This window comes from Pelophylax lessonae, assembly GCF_965119305.1.
Source record: "Pelophylax lessonae genome assembly, chromosome: 3".
Lineage (NCBI taxonomy): Eukaryota > Metazoa > Chordata > Amphibia > Anura > Ranidae > Pelophylax > Pelophylax lessonae.
This window is the reverse complement of record NC_138770.1, coordinates 21,862,269-21,884,196: the sequence shown is the minus strand read 5'-3', so window position 1 is coordinate 21,884,196 and position 21,928 is coordinate 21,862,269. Positions and strand designations below refer to the sequence as shown.

The 21,928-nt window shown below is 44.3% G+C and overlaps 1 protein-coding gene across 1 annotated transcript in view; it reads left to right on the top strand.

Moving 5' to 3' along the window:
- The window catches only part of LOC309550245 (uncharacterized protein), a gene marked incomplete at its 3' end in the record, with an annotated part of 2,091,994 nt that overhangs the window by 786,394 nt on the left and 1,283,672 nt on the right, over positions 1-21,928 (top strand). The window contains 1 exon segment of the mRNA XM_082250656.1: positions 10,558-11,490. Within this exon segment, the coding sequence (XP_082106782.1) occupies positions 10,558-11,490 (933 nt within the window).

The following is a 21,928-nucleotide window of genomic DNA, read 5'->3' as shown; positions in this document are numbered from 1 at the left end:
TTTTATAAAATAGATGAACAAATATGACAAGCATTCATTCATCCATGAAAAATGTTGGTCTTATTTTATTTCATTCAGTGATTTCCTATGATCATTGGGTCCATCTAGTGGCCATAATGCAGTATTGAACTATTTTTCCTGATTGAGGTATTTTGGAACTAATGCCTTATTATGGCTACTAGCTGGAGCTGACAATTATAGGAAATCACTGTGTTTATTAGAATATGGCCAGAATTTGTCACAGCTGGACACATGCCTGTCACACTCACCCAACATATTCTCTACATAGACCCCTTAGTTACCTATGTTGGGGGGGAAGGGTCATACAAATACCCGAGATCATACCCATGTATTTATGAGTACAGTACACATTGAAGGGCATAAACAAAATAAAACCACAGGATTAAACCAACTATTGATTTAAAACCAAAAATACGTAATTTGGCCTTTACATGGTGCTAAGCATCATAGCAATTAGAGCCATCTAGTTACCAAATGTCACATTTTTAATTTTAAATCAATGGAAAATATTCAATCAGATCAGCAAATCACCTAATAACCTTCATTGTTTCCCCAATCACACAGAAGGAATGTACATGCATTGTCACTGAGAGAATTGCTATGTAAATGTTCTAATATTTACCCCTAAATGTCAGGAGACGTTTATATAAAGATGGGAAGCTCTAATGTAACCACAGCAGAGTGATCCCATCTAGCTAACATTAACCCTTTTACTGCCAGAGCTGTGTTTGCATTATTTTTGCACACATGGTAAAATGCAGATTTGGGCCTGAAGATTAGATAAAACCCCCAAACATATATTTTCTGAAAGCAGAGGCCCTGGAGAATAAAATGGTGGTAATTATTAAGGTGTTCCTCGTACACAAATGTCACCTTCATATCTGGGTTTTATTTTCTCCTTTCCCCCATTTTCTATGGTGTGATCTTTTCTACAATACTTTGTTATAATAATATAACACATTGTGTATTGTATTGTACACAAATTATTACTGACTCCGCCTCCACATTCCAGACAAGTCATTTTCCTGACCAATTGGATTTCTTACTTTACCATTTTATTCATTTTTTTTTTGCACTCTTGTTAAAATCAAAATTAGAATAAAAAATATATTGAAAGAAAAAATTGTGTGTGTCGTGCAATGATGACAGACTTCAGTATCCAGAAAGGCTGGTAGGTGACACTTCCATATACAGCCCAAGGAAGTGACAAGGAACCCCTAGGAACCTTTGGGGGAACCCTGGCTGAGAAATGCTGGACTAGGCACTCATATATTATTATTATTATTATACAGGATTTATAAAGCGCCAACAGTTTGCGCAGGCTCTACAATGTTAGGGCAAACAGTACAATTACAATAAAGTTCAATACAGGAGGAATCGGAGGGTCCTGCTCTTTTGAGCTTACAATCTAGGAGGGAGGGTCAAGTGATACAAAAGGTAATAACTGTGGAGGATGGGCTGATGGAGAAAATAAAAGTACAGTTATTAGGTGGGGGCAGAATAGGCTTCTCTGAAGAGATGAATTTTCAGGGAACACCAAAAGGTGGATAGAGTAAGAGATAGTGAGACAGATTGGGGTAGGGAGTTCTATGGGATACCAGAGGGTCGGGAGAAGTCCTGGAGGTGGGAGGAGGTGACAAGGGAACTAGAAAGCAGGAGATATTGGGAAGATCGAAGAGGATGATTTGGTTGGAATATTGAGACCAGGTTAGTGGTGTAGCTTGGGCGGAGTTGTGGATGGCTTTGTTAGTTACCATTAGTATTTTTAATTTAAATTTGTAGGGTGAGTGGCAACTAATGGAGGGATTGGCAGAGAGGGGTAGCAGATGCTGAGCGGTTTGTGAGGTGGATGAGTCTGGCAGTAGCATTCATGAGGGGAGGGATATCATATGTAAAGGTAAGCCAATGAGGAGGGAGTTGCAGTAGTCGAGGCGAGAGATAACCAGGGAGTAGGGATGGGTAAATGGTTCAGGACGGGCATAAGTTTGGCTTGAACATCATCCGTTTGGCCATTCGCCCAACACCAGAAATTTCTGTGTGCGTGGTTTTCTTTGTCTTTTTTTTATTATTATTATTTTTTCATGTTTGATACTATCAATGCAATTTTTTTTTTTTTTACAAAATATTGTTTTCAAAGGAGCAGTGATTTTATTAATGCTTAAAATGAAAAAAAAAAGAAAAATTCCTTTAAATATAGTGCCTGGGGGTCCCCTTAAACTGGATACGCACTATTTAATTTTATTTCGATTTTTTCCAATTTCCAAACCTAAACAGTTTCAATTTGTATGCAGTCAGGCAGGCCCTTACACTACATAGTTGAAGGTAAATCTAACAACAAAGTTGTATAGTGTGTATCCAGCCTTAGTCTGCCTGTAAAGTGGTGTATCTGTACTGTGTATAGAACCTGCTGCAGTAAAACTGACATTTATAAAGTAACAAAAATTACATTTAAATTGATTCTAATCAATTGTCGGCAATATAAATAAATAAATAAAAATAACAGTGTGGGGGTTCCCCCCGGTCAATACCAGGCCCTTTGAAATCCCCACAATCATTCTCTGTGACTTCAACATCCCAGTTACTACAAACACTTTTGCTACTTCTAAATGTTTTAGTGTAACCTCCTCATTTGGCCTGAAGCAATGGATACACAATGGATAGAGGCTTCTACTCACTCTGGTGGCAACACCCTCAGCCTTGTATTCTCCCACCTATGCACTCCATGCAACCTCTCCAACAATCCTCTCCCTCCCTCTAAACACCACTAGGGATGGGCGAGTGGTTTGGACTGAGGATAACTTCAGCCCAAAATGGCCCTTCAGGTGTTCGCCAAACACCCATATTTTCTGTGTGCTCTGCGTTTCTTCTATTTATTTTACTATTTACATCCCGACGAGTGCACAGTCAATAGGTTGTTAAGAAGTGAGGCCGGAAACCCGCCACAGCGTCCTTACCAACAAATGAGTCATCAGCTGTCAGCAGGCTCTCCCGCAGACAGCTGAATGTAAAAAAAAATAATTGTTGGCAAGGAAGATAAAAAATGGGAAAAAAAAAACACGTGGGGTCCCCACCATCTATACCAGGCCCCATCCATACCAGGCCCAAAAAAGGCTGCATGCTTGGATAAGGGTCTGGTATAGATTTTTAGGGGAAACCCCACACCATTTTTTTTTTAAATGGCGTATCTTCCCCCCCCAAAATCCATACCGGATCCTTATCTAAGCACGCAGCCTGGCAGGCCAGGACAGGGGTGAGGACAAGCAAGTGCCCCCCAAACCACACCAGGCCACATGCCCTCAACATGGGGGGGTGTTTTGGGTTAGGGAGGTCTTCAGGGGGCTAATCGGAATCTGGAAGCCCCCTTGAAAAAGGGGGCCCCCAGATCCTGGCCCTCATTTACCAAAAAAAGTGTTAAAAATAAAGACATGAGCCACTTTTTGACAGTTCCTTTATTAAAAAAATAAAAATAAAAAAACAAATAATGTCCCCTGAAGTAGATCCATCGTCAATCACAACGACCGCTGCACCGCCGAGCCAAAAAAAGAAAAACAAACCTCCACCCACGAGGAAGGCTAACTGTCGAATGCCTGCTCCGCTGGGTGACAGTTTTTAAATAGGTAATGGACAGAGCCACCTGGTGATGTCACCTGGTGGCCCTGCCCCTTATGATGTCACCGATCCAACATGTATTAGTCAGTTACATCACAAGGGGGCAGGCCACCAGATGATGTCACCAGGTGGCCCTGCTCCTAACCTTTTTAAGAACTGTTAGACTGTAATTCCTTGAGGGTGGAGTGTTTTCTTTTTTGGGGTCCAGAGGTGCAGTGGGTGTCATGATTGACGATGGATCTACATTGGAGGACATTTTTGTTTTGATTTTTCTATAGAAGGAATTGTGAAAAACGTGCTCATAGCCTCATTTATTCTTACAACGTACCCCAAACTCATTCACATAGGGGGCGGGATCTGGGGCCCCTTGTTAAAGGGGGCTTCATGATTCTGATAAGCCCCCTGCCTGCAGGCCCCCGCAACCACAGGCCAAGGTTTTGGGGAAGAGGCCCTTGTCCCTATCAACATAGGAACATGTTGAGGGCATGTGGCCTGGTATGATTCAGGGGGGGCACTCGTCTGTCCCCCTCTTTCCTTGCCTGCCAGGCTGCATGCTCGGATAAGGGTCAGGTATAGATTTTGGGGGCACCTCATGCCATTTGTTTTTTAAATTTTGGCATGGAGTTCCCCTTAAAATTCATGCCAGACCCAAAGGGCCTGGTATGTATTTTGGGGGACTAGACGCCGATTTCTCCCCGATTTTCTTCTTACCGGCAATTCTTTTTTTTACATTCCGCTGTCATCTGGGAAGCCAACTGACAGCTCATGACTCATTCCTTGTTAAGGACCCAGCGGCCAGCTTTCCGGTTTTGCTTCTTAACAGCCTATTGACTGTGCACTCGGCGGGATGTAAATAGTAAAAAAAAAAAAAGAAAACACAGAGCGCACAGAAAATTCGGCTGATTGGTAAAGTTCTCCTCGGCCCAAACCGCTCGCCCATCCCTAGTGGTGTATATAGAGAGGGAGAGGATTGTTGGAGAGGATGCATGGAGTACATAGGTGGGAGAATACAAGGCTGAGGGTGTTGCCACCAGAGTGAGTAGAAGCCTCTATCCATTGTGCACCCATTTCTTCAGGCCATATGCGGAGGTTAGACTGAGAAGTTTGGAAGTAGCAGAAGTGTTCGTAGTAACAGGGATGTTGAAGTCGCTGAGAATGATTGTGGGGATTTCAGAAGAGAGAAAGTAGGGCAGCCAGGCAGAGAAGTCATCAAGGAAAGTTAATACCGGTCCAGCGGGCCGATAGATCACAGCAATTCTAGAGGAAATTGGAGAAAATAGACATATACAGTGAGCTTCAAATGATGAGAGAGAGGAGAGTGGAGAACCTGGAAGGTGCTCTGTGAGGATAGGAGGATTACACACTGCACCTCCCTTGTGTTCCCTAGGTCGAGATTTACACCTACTTCATTCATCTTATGGTGTTTATCAATAAATGAAGTAAACTGATCCATGTAAAAATTCATATACAACATAAAGTGCTTTGTGCTCAAGATGCCGTCCCCGTAAGATCTCCTGCTTCCACTTTACACCTACTTCATTATCTTATAATATTTTCTATAAAGTAATAACCTGTGCAAATTCATGTAATCATACAATATTTTTTGCTCAATATAGTGTTCTCTGCAAGTCCACTGCTTCCACTTTGCATCTACTTTAACAAAGTTCTGTTGCTCCAAAAAAGTCCACAAATGAATGAAAAGTTGATAAGGTGTGAAAGTTCTCCGTGCTCCAAACTGTGCCAGCTGTAGTGTAGCCACGCCTTCTTCCACCTCTTACACACGTGATGGTGAGGGCGCCCCCTTAGTAGTGCTTCCCCACTCACCAGAGCAATATGACTCCCAGCTTTTCAGCTACCAGAGTCACAAACATCCTTCACACTCCCCTCACCTCCGATGGCAAAGGAACTGAATCCTCCTCGCTCACTCCTGCAAGTCTGCTGCGCTTTCTGTTAGTCTCCCTCCTAGACTCGGCTTCCTCCTCTGACCGCTGTTCCAGCAGGAGCTCCGCCTCTTCATACACACTCAGGGAGGAGAGAAAGGGGAAGGATATACAGTACATACACACACAGCACAAGGCCGTGTTCACACTACCAAACGGTTCTCAGGGCTGCAGTTCCCTTGAGCTCCACAAGGTGGTGATCTCACTTCTACCCAGACAGGAAGTCTCTATGGAATACAGACAGGAAGTGATGTCAGGAACAGATAGGACATTCCATAGGACGTAGAGGGAGACACTGCAGGAACTGGCGGCAGAGGAGGTAAAACGTAGATTAACCCCTTCAGGGAGGATCAGATGATGATTAATGTATCCTTCTTCCAAAGCTGACCACACATGGATGGAAATGTGACCGATCCCTGCTGAACCAGCTGAATTTCCATGTATCTATGGTCACCTTAAGTGACTTCCTCCCCTCCCCCTCATCTCCTTCATTATGTAAGTCATGCTGAGATAATCTCCCATTGGCTGAGCAATATTCTCATTTGTCTCTGAGCTCCTTCTTGCTATTCCTCGTCCTGCCTGTTGTTTCCTTGGATTGATTTTCTGTGTAGTGACCCCGGCTTCATCTCTTGCATGCGCTCGTCTGTTGCTTGTCCTGACCTTTATCCTGATTCCTGGATCTCCTCCTCATCTCTCCTCCATATCCTCTTACACAGCTTTTCTCCACACCTGCAGTGACCCTGGGGGGTGGAAACTTGGCACCAGCATGCAGCAAAATCCATCCCCACCATTAGGAACTCTGGAAAAAATTGTCTGCTATTTACACTCCATTCCTCCGCACGTCACCTGCTCACATGAGAGATTTCTTTCTGTATGGTAAAGGTCAAAGTTCACTCTTTAGTTTAGGAGAGGTAGGACACACCCAGGAACGACAATTTTGTTTGCACAGGAGGCTTATATGGAGGGCCCCTCAAATCCCCCCATCCAAATGTTCCTCCAATCAGTCTAGATGTCCTATGACATCACACTGACCTCACAGCTCCTCCTCTAAATGTCCCTCCATCTGGCTTTTTTTCTGATGCTCTTAGGATGTGGGTGGATCCTTGGCATCCTCACTTTCAAAGTGGATCTGTTGGTCCTGTGTTGTATGTAATGATGTCAAAATGCCTGCAGTAAACTTTTAACCTGCGTAGTGTGGGGGTCCTGTGTGGGTAAATTATACCTCAGTGGGGCTTTTAAAAAATGGAGACCTGAATTGTGAGGAGAGGATTCATGGAAAATCATTTGATTTTACTATTTGTGTTCATATCTAGAGTTTTCCTCCTGTGAAATCTGGAGATCATATGACCATTAGGGATGATCGAACTTTTGAAAAGTTTGGTTCGACCAGAACACCCGAACTTCCCAGATTCCAGAACCCCATTGAAATCAATGGGACCCGAACTTTGATAATCAAAAAACATAATTTTGAAGCCCTAAAACCCAATAAATGCCCCTAAAAAGTGCCTAAGGTTCTGGGTCATGCCCCAGGGACTATTAATCACACAAAAAAAGTTCTTAAAAATTGTCATTTTTGATAGAGAGACAATTGTTGAAAAAATTATTGAAAAAAAAAAAAAAAAAAAAGAGATTTCTTTGGATTTAGTGTCTGGGGGTCTAAAGGGTGTACCTGTGAAGTTTCAGCTCTGTAGCATGTCCAGAACTAGAAAAAAAAAGATAATTTTTCTTAGAATTTTTATTAGCGCACGGATGGGGTTCCGCTACTTTCACACCTGGGCGTTTTTGTTTCAGGCGTTTATTGGGCATTTTTCGGGCATCTTTGGAGGCAAGCATGACATCTGAACTTCTATATAGGGGTATATACACACACACACAAACACACACATATATATATATATATATATACACACACACACATATAGGTGTGAAAGTAGCAGAACCCCATCCCTGCGCTAATGAAATTATTTACAGGGATGGGGTTCTGCTCCTATCACACCTATATGTGTGTATGTGCATATGTGTATATATACATATATGTGTGTGTGTACATATACACAAGTTATACAGAAGTTTAGATGTTATGCCTGCCTCCCAAGATGGTCACACCATCCCTCACCATCATCAGGTAGAAGATTGACAATTATTGGTTCTGATTAATACACAGCATGTTTGTTACAATGAATGTTTTTTTAGATCTTTGAGAGTGGAAACCTCGGGGATGATAATATTGATGTTAAAGAAGAATATAAAGACAAGGAGAAGTATGGAGTTATGGAGGAGTTCTTAGGACCCAAGGCTATGATGGAGCCACGTAATACCAGGAATCCACCAGAGAGATGTCCCCGTCCTCTGTATTCCCGGGATTCCACACAGGAAGGTCACACCATCCCTCACCATCATCAGGTAGATGAGGAACAATCACTGATAGTATCATTAGGATCTGTACATTATCTGCATTGTTACCATTGATGTCATTTTTATTATATATTCAGAGTGGAAACCTGAGAGATTCTAAAGTTGAAGTTAAAGAAGAGATAAAAGAGGAGGATGATGAGGATGGGGTGATGGAGGAGTCAGATCACCCACAAGAACACAAAGATCTGTATCAGGACACTATGGTGGAGTCATCCAGCTACAGAAATTCACCAGAGAGATGTCCCCGTCCTCTGTATTCCCGGGATTCCACACAGGAAGGTCACACCATCCCCCACCATCATCAGGTAGATGATTGAAAATTATTGGTAGTTATGATTTATACACAGTATGTTTGTTACAATGAATGTTTTATTATATATTTAGAGTGGAAACCTCAGTGCGTATAATATTGTTGTTAAAGAAGAGTATAAAGAGGAGGATGAGGAGTATGGAGTGATGGAGGAGTTTTCAGAAGGACACAAGGATATGATGGAGCCACCTAATACCAGGAACCCACCAGAGAGATGTCCCTGTCCTCTGTATTCCCGGGATTCCACACAGGAAGGTCACACCATCCCTCACTGTTATAAGGTTGGTGGAGCAGACTGAGAATCTAGAACATGGACTCATGGAGATGATGTGTGGAATTTTTAAGTGACCTTATAGTTTTCTGATGATATTTCTCTCATTTTCTTGGTTTAGAGTGAAGATCCAATTGATATAAAAGTTGAGATTAAAGCAGAAGAAGAAGAGACGTATGTGAGGGATGATCAGCAGTCTATGGAGGAGGATGGAATAACGGGGACATTTATAGAGGAGGACACTCCTACAGAGATCAGCACAGGTGGGTCATTAACACTAAATACATTCCTCCACCCATACTGCTCACTGATTGGTACAGAGTAGGGCGGGGACTGGGTGATATCAGCCTGTAATCCCCTGGTCACTTTCCTGAGCTGTGTTCCCCATCCTGTATTCCTGTATTTCTCTCAGATAATCTTCCTTCTCTGTGCTGCAGACACAATTTATGTATCTAGACTGGATTTATGGAGATTCTGGGGTTCAGCTGGCAGGAAAATGTTCATTTTCACCAGAGGAGTTACTAGATCTAAGCATCTGGGGTATGTTCTTTGAGTACTCTGCCCCATACCTGGGTCTAGTAAAATCTCTGACAGAACAATTCTCCCGGGGTTACTTGCTCTGTTGTCTCCTGGCTGTGCTGGGTGGAGGAATATGTCTGTATAGTCTCACACCCAAGTCACTGAGTGCAGTCTCAGAAGATGGGAGGCAGCGGTGTGGGACCTCTGTAACTGATTACTGAACACAAATATTATGAGTTCTGACCCTTACACTGTATAATTTATATTGTATATTACATACTTTTGACCCCTGCACTGTATACTCTATGTTGTATATAACATACTCCTTACCTCTGCACTATATACTCTATGTTGTACATTACATAATCCTGATCCCTGCACTATATACTCTTATGTTGTACATTACATACTCCTGACCCCTGCACTATATACTCTATGTTTTTCATTACAAGAGATGGTCAGAGACTGCAGACATGATACAGGAGGTGTTCAGAGACTGTGCGGACATGACACAAGAGATGGTAAGAGACTGTGTGAACATGACACAGGAGGTGGTCAGAGACTGTGCAGACATGACACAGAAGATGGCCAGAGACTGTGCGGACATGATACAAGAGATGGTCAGAGGCTGTGCGGACATGACACAAGAGATGGTCAGAGACTGTGCGGACATTATACAAGAGATGGTCAGAGACTGTGCGGACATGATACAAGAGATGGTCAGAGACTGTGCGGACATGACACAGGAGATGGTCACAGACTGTGAGGACATGATACAAGAGATGGTCAGAGACTGTGCGGACATGATACAAGAGATGGTCATGGACTGTGAGGACATGATACAAGAGATGGTCAGGGACTGTGAGGACATGATACAAGAGATGGTCAGAGACTGTGCAGACATGATACAAGAGATGGTCAGGGACTGTGAGGACATGACACAAGAGATGGTCAGAGACTGTGCAGACATGATACAAGAGACTAAGGTCCATGAATAAAGAAACAAACTGGTAGGAGATCAGAAGACGCATTTACTAGTTACCTTGAGGGTGGAATTATAAGGACCTCAGAGACAAAGCTGTCTGATGTGAGCGGAGTCCTGGTTTAGGGGAACCAATCTGCTCATGTCTAGTAATAATCTTTATATTTCTATTTTAGTACATGGACGGGAGATGAGGAGAACCTCAGAGGATTGTCTCACTTTGTCTCCAGACTGTAAAGTAGAAGATGAGGACATCACACAGTATAGTCCAGGAGAAAACCCGGCTACCTCAAATGTCCATCCGGCACCACACAGTGTAGATGGACCATCGTATTCCTCTTATCCTGAGGAACCTCAGACTGTGAGGGACAGTGCGGGACCATCGTATTCAACTTATCCTGAGGAACCTCAGACTGTGAGGGACAGTGCCGGACCATCGTATTCCTCTTATCCTGAGGAACCTCAGACTGCGAGGGACAGTGCCGGACCATCGTATTCCTCTTATCCTGAGGAACCTCAGACTGTGAGGGACGGTGCCGTCCTTACAACAGATAAGAGGTTTTCCTGTACTGAGTGTGGGAAGTGTTTTAGTTTTAAATCTGGTTTTAATCTGCACAAAAGAATTCACACAGGAGAGAAGCCATATTCCTGTTCGGAGTGCGGGAAATGTTTTATACAAAAATCAGATCTTGCCACACATTTAAGGACTCACACAGGGGAAAAACCATACTCCTGTTCTGAGTGCGGGAAATGTTTTTCGGACAAGTCCTTTTATCACACACATCAAAGACTACACAAAGGTGAGAAGCCGTATTCCTGTCCCGAGTGCGGGAAATGTTTTGTAGTAAAAGGACAACTTGTCACACATCAGAGGTCTCACACTGGGGAGAAGCCTTATTCCTGTCCTGAGTGCGGAAAATGTTTTTCAGATAAGCCAAACCTTAACAGGCATCAGAGACATCACATGGGAAAAAAGCCGTATTCCTGTTCTGAGTGCGAAAAATGTTTTGTACAAAAATCAACCCTTGTTACACATCAAAGATCTCACACAGGGGAGAAGCCGTATTCCTGTCCTGATTGCGAAAAATGTTTTTCACAGAGGTCCCATCTTTACAAACATCAGAGATCTCACACAGGTGAGAAGCCGTATTCCTGCCCTGAGTGCGGGAAATGTTTTTCAGACAAATCCAGTCTTTCCATACATCAGAGATCTCACACAGGGGAGAAACCATATTCCTGTCCTGAGTGCGGGAAATGTTTTTCAAAGAAGTCCAGTCTTAACAGACATCAGAGATCTCACACGGGAGAAAAGCCACTTTCCTGTCCTGAGTGTGGGAAATGTTTTTCACAGAAGTCCGATCTTTCCAGACATCAAAGATCTCACACGAGGCAGAAGCCCTTTCCTGTCCTGAGTGAGGGAATTGTTCCTCACTGAAGTCCTGTCTTCCTGTACATCAGGGATCCCACACAACCCTCGAGGTGTATTAGTGCCTCGAGTGCGGGAAATGTCTTCTATATGAATGTTGCTGGACATCACAGCTCTCATGTGGGGAAGAAGCACACCCTGATATACACCTCAGATATACTCCATGGCTGATGTTCATCATGAGATCAGAGATCAAAGACATGGATGAAGTGTTGTACCGTGTTGGCCATTGATAGCAGTAGAAATATAAAAATGGAGTCATTACCTTTCATTGGCTGAGTACATTTTGTGGTGTAACCTTTCACAAACACTTAGATGTCTATTTTTCACAATTTATTGGATAAAGGTGACCAGCATTCACCCAGCTGTGATTAATATTGGTTGTATTTAATAAAGTAATGAAGATGATAAGTATCACAGGAATTAGCTCCATTTAGTGGCTGAATACATTATTCTTCATTTTAAATCATTAGAAACCATTCGACCAGCTCAGAAAATAGCCCAATAGCATTTTATTATACCCCATTCACAGAATATACACGGCCTATCACTGCGCTAATTGCTATGCAAATCTTTTATGAACAGACCCCTAAATGTCAGAAAATATTTATTTATTTGTCACCTGCCCACAGTACATCTTATGAGGACAGGCGGCACAGCCATGCTAGGTGACATTCCCGTACCTTACCTAACACATGCACACTAGCGCTCCCCCATGACCGCTGTGTCCGGTGGACAGCTGATCTTGGTGGTCAGTACCCAGTCACTGTGGGCACACGGGGTATCATGTGACCAGTCATAGCGATCACATGAGAAGATATAAGAAAACTGTCATGAGTGGCTTTCATTCATGAACAGCTTGCTTAATGTTGTGATAATGTTGTGATTGTCCCACAGCCATCACATGGTACCTGGCAATGTCTACCAGCTGTAGCCAATCATAGCATGCCAACAGTAAGCAAACTGTAATAAATGGAAAGCCATTATAACAGTGATTATCAGCAACAACAGTGTAGAAAAAAAAGTCCTTTATCACCCCCTCAGGGTAGTATAATGTCACTATAGTGACACTTAAATACTCTAATGGCAGCATGTAGAAAACACGTAGTTAAAAAAAAAATGTTTAAAAAAGTGGAATCCAAAAAGTATTATTGTTTATTTATTTTTTTAATATACTGTCACCAGTCAGTGTCCCTGATCACCCCTCACCAGTCATATGATGGTGCTGTACTGTACTGGTGACACCCTGATCACCCCACACCAGTCACATGATGGAGCTGTACTGTACTGGTGACACCCTGATCACCCCACACCAGTCATATGATGGCGCTGTACTGTACTGGTGACACCCTGATCACCCCACACCAGTCACATGATGGCGATGTACTGTACTGGTGACACCCTGATCACCCCACACCAGTCATATGATGGTGCTGTACTGCTCTGCACTGGTGACACCCTGATCACCTCACACCCCCCCGGTTCGGTTCGCACCAGAACACCGCAAACAGAGGAAAAGTTTGTTCGAACAAACAAACCACATTGAAGTCTATGGGACTCGAACCTCGAAAATCAAATGGCCTCATTTTGAAGGCTTAAATGCAAGTTATTGCCCAAAAAAAGTGTATGGGGGTCTGGGTCCTGACCTGGGGAACATGTATCAATGAAAAAAAACGTTTTTAAAAATTATTGTTTTTAAAGGAGCACTGATTTACTGGTTTTAATGAGGCTTTAAGTGAAACTATAAAAATGAAAAATTCCTTCAAATATCGTGCCTGGGGGGTTCTCTGAATGTGCCTGTAAAGCAGTGTTAATTTCGTCAATGAAAATGTTTTCGTCACTGATTTTATCACCTGCATTTTTCAACTGAGGAAAATGAGACCCAAAGTATAGCACATTTTCGTCAAATGACGACAGCTATGACGAAAATCAAATCCGTTTTCGTTAACGAATGAAAACAAAACGAGAATGTGAGACAAGGATGTTTACCCAACTTCCGGTTTTCACGGGGGCTCCGCCTGCTTCCGCTCCCAGTAAGCGACTGTGCGGCGTCTGGCGGGGTGTGCCCCGTGACGTCCGACGTGATGACTACTACAAGAGAGTCGAGACCAGTCACCGCACCAGAGCACTACAGCCAGAGCCAGGCCCGACTCAGTCACAATCACATCATCACACGGCAGACGACCAGGCAGTGGCACTCACCACCACATCCAGAGCAGAGCACCCACTGTGTGAGTTGCAACAGCCAGGCCAGCTATTACTGCCTCCCCTGAGTCCCCTCAGACCACTGGCATCCGCCATCCAGGACTGTGTGTGCGTGCATAGGCCGCTGAGGCCCGCCCAGCCCATCCTGTTCAACTTCAGTTCAGAGTCAGACCAGAGACCACCCTTAAAACTGAGACCCCCCATCCAGCACTCTGAGCAGCACTGTGCTGTGTGCGCTGACTGCAGGCAGCAGCATTACAGGCCTCCTCTCTGACCTGACCATGACCACAGGCATCCGGCCATCCCTTAGACCTGAGACCACCATCCAGCACTGTGTGCACTGCAGCAGCATTTCAGGCCTCCTCTGACCTGACCTCCATAGGCATCCAGGGCATTACAGTCCATCCCTTAGACTGAGACCACCATCCAGCACTGTGTGCATTACAGGCCATCCCTTAGACCTGAGACCACCATCCAGGCTCCAGCACTGTCCAGCACCATTACAGTCCTCCGCTGTCTGACCTGACCACCACAGGCATCCAGGGCATTACAGGCCACCCCTTAGACCTAAGACCACCATCCAGGCTCCAGCACTGTCCAGCAGCATTAAAGGCCTCCTCTGTCTGTCCTGACAACTACAGGCATCCAGGGCATTACAGGCCATCCCTTAGACTTGAGACCACTTTCAGGCTCCAGCACTGTCCAACAGCATTACAGGCCTCCTCTGTCTGACCTGACCACCACAGGCATCCAGGGCATTAAAGGCCATCCCTTAGACCTGTGACCACCATTCAGGCTCCAGCACTGTCCAGCAGCATTACAGGCCTCCTCTGTCTGACCTGACCACCACAGGCATCCAGGGCATACAGGCCATCCCTTAGACCTGAGACCACCATCCAGGCTCCAGCACTGTCCAGCAGCATTACAGGCCTCTTCTGTCTGACCTGACCACCACAGGCATCCAGGGCATTACTAGCCATCCCTTAGACCTGTGACCACCATCTAGGCTCCAGCACTGTCCAGCAGCATTACAGGCCTCCTCTGTCTGACCTGAGTGACCACCACAGGCATCCAGGGCATTACAGGCCACCCCTTAGACCTAAGACCACCATCCAGGCTCCAGCACTGTCCAGCAGCATTAAAGGCCTCCTCTGTCTGTCCTGACAACTACAGGCATCCAGGGCATTACAGGCCATCCCTTAGACTTGAGACCACTTTCAGGCTCCAGCACTGTCCAACAGCATTACAGGCCTCCTCTGTCTGACCTGACCACCACAGGCATCCAGGGCATTAAAGGCCATCCCTTAGACCTGTGACCACCATTCAGGCTCCAGCACTGTCCAGCAGCATTACAGGCCTCCTCTGTCTGACCTGACCACCACAGGCATCCAGGGCATACAGGCCATCCCTTAGACCTGAGACCACCATCCAGGCTCCAGCACTGTCCAGCAGCATTACAGGCCTCTTCTGTCTGACCTGACCACCACAGGCATCCAGGGCATTACTAGCCATCCCTTAGACCTGTGACCACCATCCATGCTCCAGCACTGTCCAGCAGCATTACAGGCCTCCTCTGTCTGACCTGAGTGACCACCACAGGCATTCAGGGCATAACATGCCATCCCTTAGACCTGAGACCACCATCCAGGCTCCAGCACTGTCCAGCAGCATTACAGGCCTCCTCTGTCTGACCTGACCACCACAGGCATCCAGGGCATTACAGGCCATCCCTTAGACCTGTGACCAGCTTCCAGGCTCCAGCACTGTCCAGCAGCATTACAGGCCTCCTCTGTCTGACCTGAGTGACCACCAGACCACAGGCATCCAGGGCATAGCAGGCCATCCCTTAGACCTGAGACCACCATCCAACACTGTGCATTTGATTACAGGCCATCCCTTAGACCTGAGACCACCATCCAGCACTGTCCAGCAGCATTACAGACCTCCTCTGTCTGACCTGAGTGACCACCACAGGTATTCAGGGCATAACAGGCCATCCATTAGACCTGAGACCACCATCCAGCACTGTGCATTAGATTACAGGCCATCCCTTAGACCTGAGACCACCATCCAGGCTACAGCACTGTCCAGCAGCATTACAGGCCTCCTCTGTCTGACCTGTCACCTGAGTGACCACCTGACCACAGGCATCCAGGGCATAACAGGCCATCCCTTAGACCTGAGACCACCATCCAACACTGTGCATTAGATTATAGGCCATCCCTAAGACCACCATCCAGCACTGTCCTGCAGCATTACAGGCCTCCTCTGACCACTGTAATCCACACAGCACTGTCATCCAGAGAAATGTCCGTGACCGCGTCTGTCTCTGTGACTGGTAGAAAGAGAAGAGAAGATATATGGGTGTATTTTACATTTGATTTGAGGACAACAAGACCCTTTGCAAACCATGTGGAGTGACACTTAATGACTAAATCTGTGTCTGTGTAGTGCTGTGCTAGTGCATGCTCAAAGCTTAATACCATAAATAATAACATATTCGATTTTTCACTCCAGGACCAGCAGTAGTATATAATGAGTTTGGAAATTGCAGAGAAATGCTTAAATAATGCATTACAAATTACAATTGAACAACACTCATTCGATTATAGATGACTAAAATTAGTTTTAGTCGACTAAAATGTAGGATAGGGCAGAGATATATCCCGGGTAACTATAGGCCGGTCAGCCTAACATCAGTAGTCTGCAAGATTTTGGAGGGGATGTTAAGGGACCACATACAAGACTTTAGTAATGAAAATGGTATTATAAGTAGTAATTAGCATGGATTCATGAAAAAACGTTCTTGCCAAACCAATCTATTAACCTTCTATGATGAAGTGAGCTGCCACCTAGATAAAGGAAGGCTTGTGGATGTGGTGTATCTGGACTTTGCAAAGGCCTTTGACACCGTTCCCCACAAACGCTTACTGTACAAACTAAGGAAGGTAGGTATGGACCATAAGGTGAGTGCCTGGATAGAGAACTGGCTCCAGGGAAGAGTGCAAAGGGTGGTGATTAATGGGGAGTACTCGGATTGGGCGGGTGTGGAAAGTGGGTCCCCCAAGGTTCTGTCCTGGGACCAATCCTGTTTAATTTATTCATAAATGATCTAGAGGAGGGGATATCGAGTACAATCTCAGTATTTGCGGATGATACTAAACTAAGCATGCCAATATCTTCTATGCAGGATGTGGAAACCTTACAAGCGGACCTAAACAAAATAATGGGGTGGGCAACTACATGGCAGATGAGGTTTAATGTTGAAAAATTTAAAGAAATGCACTTGGGTGCCAGAAACCAAAAAGCAAGCTACTCCCTAGGGGGGGAACCTCTGGGTGAGTCTAGGATGGAAAAGGACCTGGGGGTACTGGTAGACAACAGGCTTGTCAGTGGCATGCAATGCCAAGCCGCTGCAAGCAAAGCCAACAGAATACTGGGATGTATAAAAAAGGGGATTCACTCCAGAAATAAAGAGATTATTCTCCCTCTCTACAAGACTCTGGTCCGGCCACATCTGGAGTATACTGTGCAGTTCTGGCCACCGGTCCTCAGGAAGGATGTGCTGGAACTGGAGAGAGTCCAGAGATGGGCAACAAAGATAATTAGGGGAATGGAGGACATCAGCTATGAGGAAAGACTACAAGCACTGGATTTATTATCTCTCGAAAAGAGACGATTGAGGGGGGATATGATATCAAATACTGTACTGGCGACCCTAACATAAGGAACAAACTATTCAGAGAAAGGGAATACAATAGGACACGTGGCCACTCACTAAAACTAGAGGAAAAGTGGTTTAACCTTAAAGTACGTAGGGGGTTCGTCACTGTAAGAGCAGTAAGGATGTGGAATTCTCTTCCACAAGCAGTTGTATCAGCAGGGAGCATCAATAGTTTCAAAAATCTATTAGATGGGCACCTTAAAGACCACAACATAGAGGGGTATACAATGTATGGTTAACAGCAAACACACACATACATCATAGGTTGAACTGGATGGACGGATGTCTTTTTTCAACCTCACTAACTATGTAACTATGTACTGGAGTTTTAGTCGACTAAATACAACTAAAACTAAAACACTTGCAGAAGACTAAAATGGGACTAAAACTAAAATGCCATTTTAGTCCTAAGACTAAAACTAAATTGAAATTTGCTGCCAAAATTAACACTGATACACACACAGCACACGGTCGTGTTCTCACTATGAGACGTTTCTCGGGACTTCAGTTCCTCTGAGCTCCACAAGGTGGTGATCTCACTTCTACCCACACAGGAAGTCTCTATGGAACACAGGAAGTGATGTCAGGTATATAAAGGAAGTTCACTGTGAAAGGTGAACTGGGAGGAAGTAGAGAGGAGAGGTTGCTGGAAGCGGCAGCAGAGGAGGTAACAAGATCTTATTTTCTATTTACACCCAGTAACCCCCTGTCATGTCCGTCCTCTTCCTCCATAGTCACTGTGACGTATTTTATCTCCAGCAGATGATGATACACACATATATAGTGTGAAAACCTAGATCAACCCCTTCAGGGTCAGAACATTCCTCCACTTACGGGGTCGTAAAATTTTCTTCATTCTGGAGATTTGTCACTAGAGATGTACCGAACTGTTCGCCGGCGGACAGTTCCCGGCGAACTTAGCATGTTCGCGTTCGCCGCTGCGGGCGAACATATGCGATGTTCGGTCCGCCCCCTATAATACATCATTGAGGCAAAGTTTGACCCTGAACTTCACAGTCAGCAGGCACATTTCCAGCCAATCAGCATACCTCCCTCCCACCTCCTATAAATAAGCAAGGGCAGCATCCATCTTAGATCATTCTGAAGTAGTGATGGGAAGTTCGACTCTTTGAAGTGAATCGGTTCATTTCGAGTCACTCACTGAAATGAACCGATTCATTGAATCGAATCTTCGGTTCACTTGCCGAGTCTACTGACAAGCAAGTGAACTGAATCTCCGACTCCACTCTATTCAAATGAGCTGAATCAGAGGAGTGACTCATACGTTTGGCAGCTCTCTGGGGATGTTTTCTTTGATTTAACTCCTTCTTGGCTTCTCAGAGCTCTCTCAAGCCTATGGTATGTCAGACACAATACACTTTTTCAGATTAGCTAGCATTATCACGTTCAGGACTTCAGGTGACAGCTGTATATATTTAAAGCAGGTTTCTGTTGGCCCATCAGAAAGCAGTTCACATGCACAGAAACCTGCTTTTCATGTATACAGCTGTATGTGCTGGTGATGAATGGTTCTTTTAGTGTACTGTGCTAACAGAGACCGACTCATAGGTTTCCATTCTTTTGACTCAGTAACTGCTGTACTGAACTACTCAGTGAACTGACTCGACTCTTCCCCCTGAACGGTTCAATACAAGCTTGTTTCTGGCCTGTTCTTCAGTGTGCTGGCCTGGGAGACACTGATTGGTTAGAGGGAGGAGCTGAGCTCCTCACTCTAGGATCATATTACCATCAGCCCAGAGCAGCTCTCAGCTCTCCTTCACTGAATACTGAACTGTTTCCTCCCGAGTCGTTCAGGAAGAAGAACTGAGTCATCCAGTTCACTGAAAAGAATCGATTCAAAAGAACGATTCGTTCATGAACTGGACATCCCTATTCTGAAGCAGTGTGTTAGTGAGAGCAGGGAGAGTGTTGCTGCTGCTGCTGCTGTTAATAGCTAGGGACAGTTGTTAGTCATTGTTCCTGGTCTTGCTAGTCAGTGTTCTTGGTCCACTACTGCTGTAAGGACAGCATCCTGACAGCACCCCAAAAAGCCCTTCTAAGGGCTGGTATTTGTGTAATTTTTTTTATATATATATCTAGTGTCCCCTAAAGCCCTTTTTAGGGCTGGTAATTGAGTATTTTTTATATATATAATATATATCTAGTGTCCCCAAAAGCCCTTTTTAGGGCTGGTAATTGAGTATTTTTATATATAGATATATATATATATATATATATCTATTGTACACTGCAGTTGCCTGCCCGCTGTGTGTGAGAGGCCACAGACCCACCACAGACTGTACTGTGTGCACACCACACTCATTTCGGGTGGCACAGGCATAGTACCTTGAATTTAAAAAAATATTTTTTTTTTCCTCTGTCATAATTGCAGTGAGTGCTGTGTCAGGTCCACAGAGTGCACTGTACCCACTGCAGTGCACTGCCCACCACTGATATATATACGGTGGCACAGCATCTTGTTGCAAATTGGAAAAAAAAAAAATATATTTTTTATTATTGCAGTTGCCTGGGCTGCCAGTGACTGTCAGGTCCACAGAGTGTACTGTGCCCACTGTAGTGCCACTGCGTGCCCACCCACCACTGATATATATACGGTGGCACAGCAGCTTGCAAAGTAAAAATATATATATATTTTTTATAATTGCAGTTGCCTGGGTGCCAGTGACTGTTAGGTCCACAGAGTGTACTGTGCCCATTGCAGTGCCACTGCCCACCCACCACTGATATATATGGTGGCAGGCATGACTTTTTTTGCATTAGTGTCTGGGGGGGTCTAAAAAGCGTACCTGTGAAGTTTCAGCTCTGTAGCATGTCCAGAACCAGAAAAAAAGATCATATAGGTGTAAAAGGGGTTCCCACCATCCCTGCTCTACTGAAAAATGATATTTTTTTTCTGGTTCTGGACATGCTACAGAGCTGAAACTTCACAGGTACACTTTTTAGACCCCCTAGACACTAAATCACACAAAAAAAGTTCTTAAAAATTTTCATTTTTGATAGAGAGACAATTATTGGAAAAATTAAAAAAAAAAAAAAACTTAAAAAAAAATTTCTTTGTATTTATTGTTTGGGGGGGGGGTCTAAAAAGCGTACCTGTGAAGTTTCAGCTCTGTAGCATGTCCAGAACCAGAAAAAAAATAGAATTAGGGTTAGGGTTAGGGCTAGGGTTAGGGTCAGGGCTAAGGTTAGGGTTATTTTTAGTGCTTAGGGTTAGAGTTAGAGGGGTAGGGGTAGGGCTACTAACTCTAATCCTAAGTATCTCACCGTAACCCTAGCCCCTAACACTAAACCTAACCCTAACCCTCTAACCATAACCCTAACCCTCTAACCTTAACCCTAACCCTCTAAGCCTAGCCATAAAAATAACCCTAACCCTAACCCCAGCCCTAACCCTAACCCTAGCCCTAAGCCTAACCCTAGCCCTAACCCTAATTCGTAATTTTTTCTGGTTCCGGACATGCTACAGAGCTGAAACTCCACAGGTACACTTTTTAGACCCCCCAGATGCTAAATCCAAAGAAATTTTTTATTTCTATTTTTTTTTTTAATTTTTCCAATCATTGGCTCTCTATCAAAGAGGACAATTTTTAATAACTTTTTTTGTGTGATTTAGTGTCTGGGGTGGGGGTGGGGGGTCTAAAAAGTGTACCTGTGAAGTTTCAGCTCTGTAGCATGTCCAGAACCAGAAAAAAAGATCATATAGGTGTAAAAGGGGTTCCCACCATCCCTGCTCTACTGAAAAATGATATTTTTTTTCTGGTTCTGGACATGCTACAGAGCTGAAACTTCACAGGTACACTTTTTAGACCCCCTAGACACTAAATCACACAAAAAAAGTTCTTAAAAATTTTCATTTTTGATAGAGAGACAATTATTGGAAAAATTAAAAAAAAAAAAAAAACTTAAAAAAAAATTTCTTTGTATTTATTGTTTGGGGGGGGGGGGTCTAAAAAGCGTACCTGTGAAGTTTCAGCTCTGTAGCATGTCCAGAACCAGAAAAAAAATAGAATTAGGGTTAGGGTTAGGGCTAGGGTTAGGGTCAGGGCTAAGGTTAGGGTTATTTTTAGTGCTTAGGGTTAGAGTTAGAGGGGTAGGGGTAGGGCTACTAACTCTAATCCTAAGTATCTCACCGTAACCCTAGCCCCTAACACTAAACCTAACCCTAACCCTCTAACCATAACCCTAACCCTCTAACCTTAACCCTAACCCTCTAAGCCTAGCCATAAAAATAACCCTAACCCTAACCCCAGCCCTAACCCTAACCCTAGCCCTAAGCCTAACCCTAGCCCTAACCCTAATTCGTAATTTTTTCTGGTTCCGGACATGCTACAGAGCTGAAACTCCACAGGTACACTTTTTAGACCCCCCAGATGCTAAATCCAAAGAAATTTTTTATTTCTATTTTTTTTTTTAATTTTTCCAATCATTGGCTCTCTATCAAAGAGGACAATTTTTAATAACTTTTTTTGTGTGATTTAGTGTCTG